Source organism: Empidonax traillii, unplaced genomic scaffold (assembly GCF_003031625.1).
Source record: "Empidonax traillii isolate 1590-97213 ecotype Southwest subspecies unplaced genomic scaffold, ASM303162v1 scaffold272:size679582, whole genome shotgun sequence".
NCBI lineage: Eukaryota > Metazoa > Chordata > Aves > Passeriformes > Tyrannidae > Empidonax > Empidonax traillii.
The window spans coordinates 469853-480920 of NW_020955465.1; the positions used below are offsets into that span (position 1 = coordinate 469853).

The 11068-nt window shown below is 64.5% G+C and overlaps 2 protein-coding genes across 2 annotated transcripts in view; one reads left to right on the plus strand and one right to left on the minus strand.

The window, feature by feature from the left end:
- Positions 1 to 599: 599 nt before the first annotated feature.
- Positions 600 to 6499, minus strand: CANT1 (calcium activated nucleotidase 1). The gene is made up of 4 exons (XM_027889840.1): positions 6470 to 6499; positions 4304 to 4943; positions 3843 to 4046; positions 600 to 3423 (listed from the first exon to the last, which is right to left on the minus strand). Exons 2-4 carry the CDS (start codon positions 4920 to 4922, stop codon positions 3053 to 3055), a joined length of 1194 nt encoding a protein of 397 aa, XP_027745641.1. The 5' UTR covers positions 4923 to 4943; positions 6470 to 6499; the 3' UTR covers positions 600 to 3052.
- A 558-nt stretch (positions 6500 to 7057) lies between these two features.
- The window catches only part of C1QTNF1 (C1q and TNF related 1), a 5066-nt gene continuing 1055 nt past the window's right edge, over positions 7058 to 11068 (plus strand). Inside the window, exons 1-4 of the mRNA XM_027889853.1 lie at positions 7058 to 7425; positions 9810 to 9948; positions 10203 to 10356; positions 10475 to 10602. Of these exons, the coding sequence (XP_027745654.1) occupies positions 10217 to 10356; positions 10475 to 10602 (268 nt within the window). The 5' untranslated portion in view covers positions 7058 to 7425; positions 9810 to 9948; positions 10203 to 10216. The remainder of the gene's footprint in view (positions 7426 to 9809; positions 9949 to 10202; positions 10357 to 10474; positions 10603 to 11068) is intronic.

Genomic DNA, 11068 nt, shown 5'->3' on the forward strand with positions numbered 1-11068 from the left:
AGAGAATGGAGAGGGTGAAAGTGAGAAAACTCCTGGGCTGAGGTAAAGTCAGTTTTACAGGTGATGCAAAAGCCACACACAAGCAAAGCAAACCAAGGAATTCCTTCACCCCTACCCCATGGCAGGCAAGTGCTCAGCCATCCCCAGGACAGCTGGGCTCCAGCACATGTGATGGTGACTTGGGAAAGACAAATGGCCTTAATTCCTAATGTCTCCCCTTCCTCCAGCTCTATATGCTGAGCATGATGCCATACAGTATGGAATATCCCTTGGGTCAGCTGGGGTCACTGTCCTGGCTGTGCCCCTCCCACTGCCTTGTGTCCCCGCTGCCCCTCACTGGTGGGATGAGGAGCAGAAAAGGCCTTGAGCTGCACAAGGGTTCAGCAGTAATAAAAATATGCCTCTTACCAACACTTCCCAGCACCAATCCCAAACACCAATCCCCACACCAGCTACTATGTAAAGACACAACTCTATCCCCATCAAACCCCCCACTGTGTCACTGCAGAGGTGTCGGGGCACTGCTGCTGTCACTGGATCTGTACCCTGTGCCCAGCTAGCTGCGCTCCATCTCCCCTGCAGTGCCTCTGTCCCAGGGAGTCCTGCCTCTGGCAGCTTCCAAGCACAGCCTGGCCGGGTGTCACGGGCACACGTTAGCAGGGACAGTTGCCACTGTGGCCACAACTGCTCCCAAGCCAGCCTCTTGTCATGGCACTCCCACAGCTGCTCATGGTGGAAGGAGGTGTTGGAGCTGCTTGGCATCTGGGACAAGAAGAAACGGTGGAACTGTGGGCAGCCAGACCTTGTCCAATCCCTTCAGAAAACATGCAGGAGGTGACAGCACTGATAGTGCCAGGATGCTGGACGACACCCGGAGATGGAGCTCCAGGTCCCCAGCTCTATTGCAACCCTCGTGGTCTACAGAGGCTCCAGCATCAGCAGGATTCCTGCCAGCCTGGCTGCCCAAGGCACCGGTGCTGCTGCTCCAAGGGCACCACAGGGCTGAGGTCTGGAGCCCAGGGATGCTTCAGCCCAGGGGACAAGCAGGGGTCATGTGGCAGGGACAGCCACCAGCACAGCCACCGGTGCAGCCCTGGGGCTGTGACATGTGCTATGGAGCTGTCAGCCCCGAGCCAGGAGGGTGAGTAAGGCCAGGAGAGGCTGTGCCAAGCAAAGTGCAGGCAATGCCTGAGTGGCCATTGTGGCCCAGGGCCAGCTGGCACTGAGCATGGGCCGGGAACGCGCCCTGGATGCCCGGGGCTGGGTGCTGCACGGCCCCGAGGCCACATGAAGGGGCCGAAGCCAGGTCTGCCTGCGGCACTGGGGACAGGTCCATGTCCAGAGGAGACAAGCGAGTCCGCTCACAGCCCAGCACCAGCTGAGTCATCGTCTGGGCTAAACGAAAACACGTGTCTGGCCTCGTCCGCGCTCCGCACGGCTCGCAAAGGTGCCGACAGTGAAAACAGGGATGAGGCAGAGAGAGCCTGTCTGGGCTCCTGGGAGGGCTCCGTCCTCTGCAGGTCCTCCCACTCAACTACAGCCTGGTCAGTGTACCAACAGGCCCCCTCCCTCCCTGAGCACTGCTGGACCCCCTGCAGGACAGTGCCAGGGCACGACCAAGGGGCATGGTGGGCCCAAGGCCCCCCCAAACCACAGTACACAGGCCCAGCTCGCTGAAGCCTTGCCTGCTGGCAGAGTTGCTCCAGGGGCAGGGTGTTAAGGGGAACCAAACCAGGAACAGTACCCAACCAAACACTGGCCCTGGTGTGAGGATGTGCTGCCCTGTGAACCGGGACAGGGCAGGGCTGAGCCGGGGAGCGTTGGCAGGCCACGAGCCACAGCCCCCCAGGTCAGAGGGGTCAGAAGGGCTCTGGGGCCAGCAGATGCCCCTTTGACACTTCTGGCTCCTGAAACTGCGCAAATTCCTGCCAGAGGCCACAGGCTGCGGATGTGATTTCACAACATTCTAGAGAAGCCAGAAGCCTCGGGCTGCTACGAATGCTTCCCAGCTGCTGTCAGCCCTGGGAAGCTGAGCTGGCGCTTCTGGCTCTGCTTCTGCACTGAGCACGGCAGCCCTTGGACAGCATGGCCATGCCACCGCCAGCTCCCAGCAGCTCCTGTCCAGGGCTCAGCTCTTCCTGGAGCTGATAGCTCTGGGGCTGGAGCTGCCTCTGGGGCTGGAGCCGCCTCTGGGGCTGGAGCCGTGTGCAGCCAGGCCTAGGAGACACAGCCAGCACACACACGGCTCACAGGGGGTGGGCTGGGAACGGCACTGGGATGGCCCACGTTACACCTGGCCATGGCTGGTGGCCCCATCAGTCGCTTGGGACCACCTGTTGTCCCTCCCTCACAAGCAGTGCCACTGTGCTGGTACCACAGCACCAGGAGTGGCAATGGAACTGGTGCTACCAGTGGTGCTGGAACTGCTGCACTCCCTGCGGTGACAGGGGCAGAGGGACACAGCAACTGCCCCCTCCCACATGTGACTTTTCCCAGAAACAGGCCACCTGTCACCCCAGCCATCGCCTCACCCAGCTTATGGGGAAAAGGGAAGGAAAACCAGCTTCTGGGGAAAAAGCCTGATCTGGGTCTGGCCCGCTTCAGTTGCACACCCCCTCCTCCGCCTGGGGAGCCCCGCAGCACACAAGGCAGAGCTGCAGAGCTGGGGCTCAGCTGCTCCTCAGCTGCAAACCCAGAGCCCGGATGTCACCAGAGTCGCTGACCCACCGCAGAGGGGTCTGTCGCAATCCGGGGCTGGGCACTGAGGACTGCAGCGGGGCCTGCCCGGGAACCGGTGCTCCGGGATGTGGCCACTGCCACCGGGGCCGGAAGCACCCTGTGGTGGCGCTCCCTTGCCACCAGGTGCCACTGTCGAAACACTCGCACCACGCCTGCTGCAGCACAGCCAATGCTTTACCGGAGAGGCCGTGGCCAAGAACAGAGCCAGGAGTGCTGCCTGGCATCCCTCACAGAGTCCAGGCTGAAAGAAGGTTGGCAGGGACTGCCCATGCCCCTCGGCCGCCCGCGCCCCTCTACTCGGTCCAAAAGTCTGTTAAATAAACTCGATGCCCTCGTACTTCACACTCCCGATCCTGGTCTCGGGCAGGAGTAAGCGCCCATCCAGGGTGAAGGCCATGATGTAGCTGGAGATCTTGCCGTTGTCCTCTTCTGATTTCAACGCCACGATGATCTGGTCATCCGTGTCCGGAATGAACTTGAAGGAGGAGAAGCCGTGGGTGGGAACCACCTCGCCCACATGCCCTACTGTCACGTCCCCGAAGTCCTGGGTGGAGCTCAGCAGCAGGTTGGTGCCTCGCCGCTCGTCCGCCCTCTCGCTGTAGCGCTCGTGGCTGGCGCGGCGTGGCAGGAAGAACCAGCGCTGCAGCGTGTCGCTCCAGGAGGCCGACTCGTGGATCAGGTACCCTGCGGCAGGAAGCGGAGTGTGAACGCATGGGGCACGTGGGCACTGGCCGGGCCCCTCCAAAACACTTCACAGGTTGCAGCCCCCGTGAACATTTCTGCCTCCTCCTGCCCCGCTGCCCAACAGCAACATCTCAATCCCTTCCAGAGCCAGACAGGGGCACCTGGCACAGCCTGCTCTGCCCAGGGGCCTGCCAGCCCCGTGTCAGCTGCGCCACCCCAGCTGCTCGCGGTACACTCAGGAGACGGAAATGGCCAGGGCAGGGGAAAGCTCTGGCCTCTGTGACAGGACACAGGGGGGTCTCTGACTGTCAAAGGCCTTTAAATCTCACCCAGTCCCAGTATCCCTAGGGAGGGTGACCAGCCCTGGAGCCGTCAAGGTGTGGGATATGGGGTGGCAGGAGGTTGTACCCGCTCCATACCTGGGGGTCGGATTCCTGCTGCAGCCCTCAGGGCATTGTAGTTTGCCACCCAGTTCTCGTGGCTCACGTCGCCCTTGTAGCCGATGACCTTCACCCATAGGGGGTTCTCGTTCACCACCTCCCCCGTCGTGGTGGTCCACTCCTTGCCCAGTCCCCCCACATACAGGTGCTCATCCTTCACCGCCAGCCACTCTGCCTTGAAGCCTGCGGTGGAGAGAATGGCTTGAGAGGGGCTTGGCCAGCACAAGGGCATCAGTCTGGCCCCACACCCTGAACGCCACACCCCAGAGCCTGGTGCTGGGCAGAGCAGGCCCCACACAGCTGGTCCCTGGACAGGAATTGTCCCTATCCTGGCCAGGCACAGGGGTCACAGGAAAGGTACACCCCACCCCAACAAGCTGAAAAGAGCCAAGCTCGCTGCTTCGCTGCTCTGCATCCACAGGGCAGGAACGGGAGCTCACCTTTCCCCACAGTGCCATCCCCATCCGGGAGGATCACCCAGGGCACCACCTTGTTGCCCTCGATCTGGTAGACCACACCAGTCCGGTCATCCACAGCATACAGCTTCCCGTTGAAAACCACCAGCTCAGAGAGCTCCATGCCCCGGCCCTTCTCAGCCAGGTGGGACTGCAGCACGCTCTCGTCCTTGTCCCACTCCACGGTCACGCTGTCCCCACTGTCTGACAGCACCAGGTAACCCTTCTTCAGGTAACTGAACCAGGTGTGCTCCTGGGAGCCCCGGGACTGCGTGTCCAGGTCGGCGATGACACCGATGCGGTAGCGCACACCCTCGGGGTTTCTCTGGGGGGGGGACAGTGGGTAGGTGTCATTGTAGCGGTCCCCTGCCCGCAGGCTGAGCTGCCAGGTGTGAGGGCTGGGGGGGCCATGTCGTGCTGGGGAGGAGCGGTGCAGGCAGAAGAGCAGCAGCACAAACCCCACGCAGGCTGAGGACAGCACGATGGCCTTCCAGCGCAGTCGGAAGCGGGGATCAGCACCCTTGGTCATGGACGCGAGGACAGGCAGACCACCCACGCTGATCCGGAGGGGGCTCATAGACTCATGGCAGGGCGGGACTGGCATTAGAGTGGGGGCAAGGAGAACCTAGTGGAAAGAGGGAAGGAAGAAAGTCAGATTGCTGGAGTTGACACCAACTGAGCTGGGGGGGGCAGGACACAACCGTGAGGGGCCCCATCCCCTCTCCTGTAGCAGGAAAAGGTAGGAGCCTCATGCGGGTAGGAGCCAGCACACCCAGGGGCTGTTTGCTACTGGAACCACTCTCAGCCCCTCTCACCTACCCACCCTGTGCCCTCCCTAAACAGAAAGAGCCCCAGTGCAGTGGCAGGAACACACAACCTGCCCAGCACCTTTACCTGGCCCAGGGTCACTGCAGCCCAGGCAGGGAGCCAAAGCACCTGGCTCAGTGCAAGTCCTGTATCAGAGTGTCCTGGGGCATGTTCCTGCACAGCCCCAGGAGCAAGCAGGTTCCCCTCTGGGACTGAGGATGACCTTTACTGCCTCCGAGGAGGCTGGTCGGCTCGGCCCAGCTCCTGCAGCCCTGGGAATAGGCCCACTGGTGAGGGGTGAATGTGTCCCCAGGCTCCACAGGGACACCGTGAGACACGTGGCAGCTCCGCCCGAGCAGGATGCCAACACCTGAGCAGGAAGCACAGCACAGGGCACACACCCCAACGTGCTCGGCCTTAAAAGACACAGCAGACCCCCCTCCCTGCACATGCTCACAGTGTATATTCCTCTGGGCATATGGGCACTGCAAGCCCACCCCAGGCTGTGCCCACCCGCGGGGCCAGGATGCTGGCAGTTCTCCTCGCTGCCACCTCCCTCCCTGCTGCACAGTGGACGTGGCAGTGGCCTGGACTCCCGCAGAGGGGCACTCCGGGCTGCGCAGGGGGCAAGAAGCCCCCAGGACCGGACCCATGCTTGTTCTGCGCCATGCAGCCTGGGGCAGAGAACCCCAGCTCACGGCAGGGAAAGGGGTCTCCAGCTGCCATCCCAGGACTGTCCCCAAAGGGCCCGTGTCCCCGCGCCCGGCGCTGGGCTCGAGTCGCGCTCCCCGCAGGGTCTCAATGTGCCTTTCAGCAGCCCGAGCGGCGAACAGAGCCGGCATTGAGCGTGGGGGGCCGACCCCGGGCAGGGAGGCTCCGGCGCGGCGGGGACAGGAGAGCCCGCGGGGCGGCTGCTCGGCCCGGGACCCCGCTGGGGCGGCGTGGGGAGCGCCCCTCGCCCTGCCGGGACCCTGGAGCATCGCCCTCGGCAGGTCCCAGTGCACCCCCCCTTGGGTGTACTAACTCCCACCGCGGCTGTAGAGACCCCGGCATGGCCTCGGGGACCCCCAAAACCCCGGGCCACGGTCACAGGCACCCTCCCGGGCATGGACGCGGGGACCCCCCTATCTCCACCGGGCGCGCCCTTGGGGACCCCCGCGCGTCTTCCCGGGCGAGCCACCGGACCGAGCGGGGCCCTGAGGTCCCCCGCGCCCCCCGCGCGGTGCACAGCCCCGGAGACCCTGCCGTTCTCGCCCGGGCAGGGTGCTCGGGGCCCGCGGTGCCAGCGCCGAGTGGACACCCCCGGCTGCCGGCCCGGCGCCCCCCACCCGTGTCCCCGCTCACCGCGGCGCCGCCGCTCCCCCGCCGCGCGCAGCCGCCGCCTACAGCTCCCGGCGGCCCCGCGCACCGCGACCGGGAGCGGCCAGAGCTCCGCGGCCAGAGAACTACAGCTCCCAGCAGCCCCAGGCGGCACTGCCCGCCCGCCGCGGGGATGCCGGGAGCTGCAGTCCGCGCCGGGGCGGGCCCCGCCCGGGCAGGGCTTCGCACAGGGACGGACGGAGGAGCCGGAGCTGCGGGGTGGGCACAGCCCGGCTGTCCGGAGGACGTGACCTCCCTGCCGGTCCCGCTGCAGCCCGGCCCTAGCCTGCAGCAGATTCTGTCGCTGTGCCGGCTGTCCCCCGTGCCCCTCTGCCCCTGGGGGTGTGGGGAGCGGGACAGATCCAGCCATGCGGTGCGGGACCCGTGTGCGCGTCCGGCCACCAAAGGTGGTTCCCGGTGGGGCTCTGCTGGCCCCGGTATCCTCGGGGCTGAGAACGGCAGCGGCGCTCCCGGCGTGGGGCAGGGTCCTGCCTCGGGGCCAGCGGCACCCGCTGGGGGCCCGCTCGTGACCGTGGCGGGGCCGTCCCCGGGAGCACACACGGTCAGTTCGGCCGGTCCCGGGAGCACACACGGTCAGTCCGGCCGGTCCCGGGAGCACACACGGTCAGTTCGGCCGGTCCCGGGAGCACACACGGTCAGTTCGGCCGGTCCCGGGAGCACACACGGTCAGTTCGGCTGGCCCCGGGAGCACACATGGTTAAGGCGGCCGCGGGCGCACATCTGGCGGGGGAGGGCTGCGAGCCTCGTCCCGCGCCTCGCTGCCTCCTGCGCTTCCAAAAAGTGCATTTCCGCCCGGGCCGAGCGAGGAGAAGGCTCCGAAGCGGGAGACACCGATCGGCCACGGGCAGGCTCTGCCCCGGCCTGGGGGATGCTCTAGGGCAGCAAAGGCAGCGCCGGGAGGGAGCAGCCCTGCCCCAGAGGTATGTGGGGGGCAGGTTTTGGGGGGCCCTGCAGGCCTGGGCACCGGGCCCAGAGCTGCACCGTGTTATGCTCCCATCTGTAGCTGCTGCGGCATCCCTGCGGAGTCACCCAAGGCAGCTCGCCTCGCCAGGATCTCGGGTGCCCTGGGGCAGGTCCAGCGAGGGGCACCGGTCCTGGTCCGTGTGCCTCCCCCGTCCAGTGAGGCCCCTGCCCTGCCTGTGAAGGGGTGGTGGGCATCACAGGGCTGAGCCTCACAGTCCTCTGAGGGCACAGCCTGACCCACCGCGGCTCAGGGAGGACACAGATCCCTCCCAGCCCTGCCCCGGCTTTGGTCCCAAAAAATCTGTCCCTATGAACACATCAAACTCAGGCTGGGCCCCCCCAGCACCTCTGTAGGGGACACATTGGCTGTTGGGGTCCCCTGCACAATATCTTACTGGTGCTGCAGGAACTGGAAGGCTGCAACCACCCGGTGCAGACCCCACCCTGCTGCCTGTGGGGTCTGCACTGCTCCAGGAGGGAAAAAAGGGCTCTGCAACCATTCTAACTGCTGCAGCAGAACGTGGGGGTCCTGTCCCACCAGCACGATCCCAGAGGCATCCCAGCTCCAGCTGCTATGGAGCAGGGAAGTCTGTATCCACCACCCTGAGTGGAGGGACAAGCAGAGGGTGCAGGTCCTGCTGCCTACATGCCACCCTGAGCCCCTTGTTCCTCCCCCAGGGTTTGTTCTGTTTCATCCCAGTCTTTTTCTCTGTCTGGAATGTATTTTGGGATGTTTTGACTTGCAGTCCCAAGGCTTCCGCCGCCGCTGTGTTTAAATCTCCAACCGTTCCTGGAGAGCATCCAATCCTGACAGGAAAAACCGCGTCCCTCGGCAGGGCTGTGCGTGCCCGCACGCACGTGAGCACCTCCCACCCGGCACACCTGAGGGGTACAGGGGACACATGCTGGGGGCCCTGAGAGCCCCACGTGCCCTGTGTGTGCCACATGCTGGCCTCCATTCCCAGCAGCCTGGGAAACACTGTCTTCTGCACTGGGAACTTCCTGGTGAGGTTTTCTCCTCGTGGAGCAGCTCCCTGTGACACTGCGTTTTCCCCAGGGCTGAGCCTGCTCTGGGTCCCAGGGGAATTTCTGATTTCATGGTCTCAGAGCTGAGGGAATCCACAGGCTTCCCATGCTCCCAGCATGCTCCATGCCGTGCTCAGCGGCTCAAGGCCAGGCAGGGTGAGCAGAGCCAGGACCAAGGCTGGCCCTGGGTGGTACCTGCTCACGAGCCCCTACTTGACCTTCTCCATGCTTCGATCCATGAATCTGCCTCTCCCCTGCCTCAGAGCTAAGTGCCCACAGCCCTGCTGGGGTAAGAGATGGTGGGACAGAGGGGCCTGGGAACCATGCAAAGGGGCCAGGCCACTTAGCAGAGGGTGCAAGCAGTGGGAAAAGCCCTTTGGAGCTTTTCCCCATCACTTCGCCCCTTCCCGGTTCTAGTGACTCATGATCCAGTCATCTGCCCTGGCCTCGAATGCCCTCTGCACCCGCTGCAGGAGCACACACAGTCCCTGGACCCCCTTCTTGGGAACAAGAGTAACAGCCACCCAACATTGACTGAGGGCCCCGGTGCTCCGAGAACAGACATTCACCAAAACAACAGGATTCTGCCCCAAAATCCCTCCTGGCCTCGCCCACCGCCAGGACAGGGCAGGGCAGGGCTGTACAGGCCCTTTCCCCCTTGGGCTGTGCTCTAGGATGCCGTCAGAGCGTGTGGAGCGTGGCCGTGAGGCTGCTTGGGAGGGGAGAACGGCAAAGGCCGCACCCAGTCCCAACCCAGAGAGGCGCCTGGCTAAGACAGGAGTCTGGGGAGCACCCAGCCCCATCCCAGCCCAGCCCCACTCAGACCCTGCTGCTGCGGGATGCCGAGCACTGGGCAGTGCCACACGCCTGTTTGGCCAGGGCTGTCCTGGCGCCTGGGGGCCAAAGGACGAGGTGCTGCGTGCCCAGCCCCACGTCTCCAGCAGATATGGAGCGATAAGGCAGGGAAGGGCCGTGGAGGGCCCGGGCTGGGCCACGGTGCCACCACCACTGCAAATATTAGTTTTGGCCCCACACAGGATGTGGTCTCCTAAGAAGGTTTCTCCCTGTGGTAGCCAGCTCTGAGTTGGGGTTGCCAGCCCACATCCACGTCTCTGAAAAATACGGTCTTGTGCCCTTGCAAACCCTTTGGCTAGCAGCCCCTGGGGCACAGGAGTCCCCTGCAGAGCCTGTGCTGCATCCTTTCAGGAGTGGGGATGGAGATATGCTCCCCAGACAGGGCTGGAGTCCCACACACAGGCAGGGCTGCACCCTGACATTTGCCTCATGGCATCTGGAGCTGCCTGTAATTTTTCAGGTGCTGACATCCTAAGTTGCTGCTCTTGGGCATTCATGGGACACAGCTGAAACCAGGCTGAGCAGGAGCAGCAGCACTCGGCCCAGGACTTGGCTGGTCATCCAGAGCCTGCTGCTCCACTCCACCCTCAGCTCTCCAGGTAATCCCCTCTGCTGTGTACCAGGACCTGGGAGACTACATGGCCCTGGCCCACGTGTTGGTGAGCCCAGAGTCTCCACACTGCCCCAGTGTGGGTCTCCCCCCGTGCTCACTGGGGTGACACCGTGTCCCACAGCCCAGCCAGAAGCCTAGGGGTGTGCAGTGCACAGGTCCTGTCCCAGAACAGGACAGGGTATGGCTGGGCTGGGCATTTCCACACTCCTGTCACCCTCAGCTGTCCCTGGCACCTCACAGGGCACTGCCAAGGCATGGAGGGGCTGCGGGCACAGAGTGTCCTGCTGCTCTGCCTGCTGCTGTCCTGCCCTGTGGGGAGCCAGACTGGACCCCACCCCGACCAGCAGTGGTGGACAGATGCTGAAGAGGCCCCGTCCCAGCACCAAGCTGCCAGGTGAGGGGACCCCAGGGCCAGGGCACTGCAAAATGGGAGCCAAGGCAGCCTTGGCGCCGCAGAGGGCCCCTGCTCCCCCCCATAGCTCCCTGTTGGGCTTTGCTTTCTGCCTTGCCAGGGCCACACGGGAGCAGAAGGGTGATGGTGCCCAGGAGGGGCTGCCCCCACGGCCCCGCTGTGTCCGCTGCTGCCCCCCGCCCGACCAGTACCAGCCTCTGCCTCAGATCAACATGACCATCCTGAAAGGTGAGGGCTGGCAGGACCCCACTCTGTGTGCCAGCATCTGTTGCCCCACAACCGGTGCCACTCTGGGTTCCCAGTGCCAGCTCTTGCACAGACTGGGAGCAAGAAGCTGGGGTGATACCTGTGGTTCAGAGCCCCTGCTCTGGTGGCCTCTGGGCAGCAGCACCAGAGCCTGGGGAGGGGGCAGGGGCAGATTGGGGCATCCCTGCTGCCTCCATCCTTCTCTGTCAGGCAAACGGGCCTTCAGGATGTGGGTTCAGTGCTGGCCCCCACCTGACAGCCCAGCTCTCCCTCCTGCTCTGCCCAGGGGAGAAGGGGGACCGTGGCGAGCGCGGCATCCAGGGCAAGTTTGGCAAGACAGGGGTGGCCGGCAGCAGGGGCCACGCGGGGCCCAAGGGACAGAAGGGCAGCGTGGGCGCCCCGGGGGAGCGCTGCAAGAACCACTACGCCGCCTTCTCAGTGGGCCGCA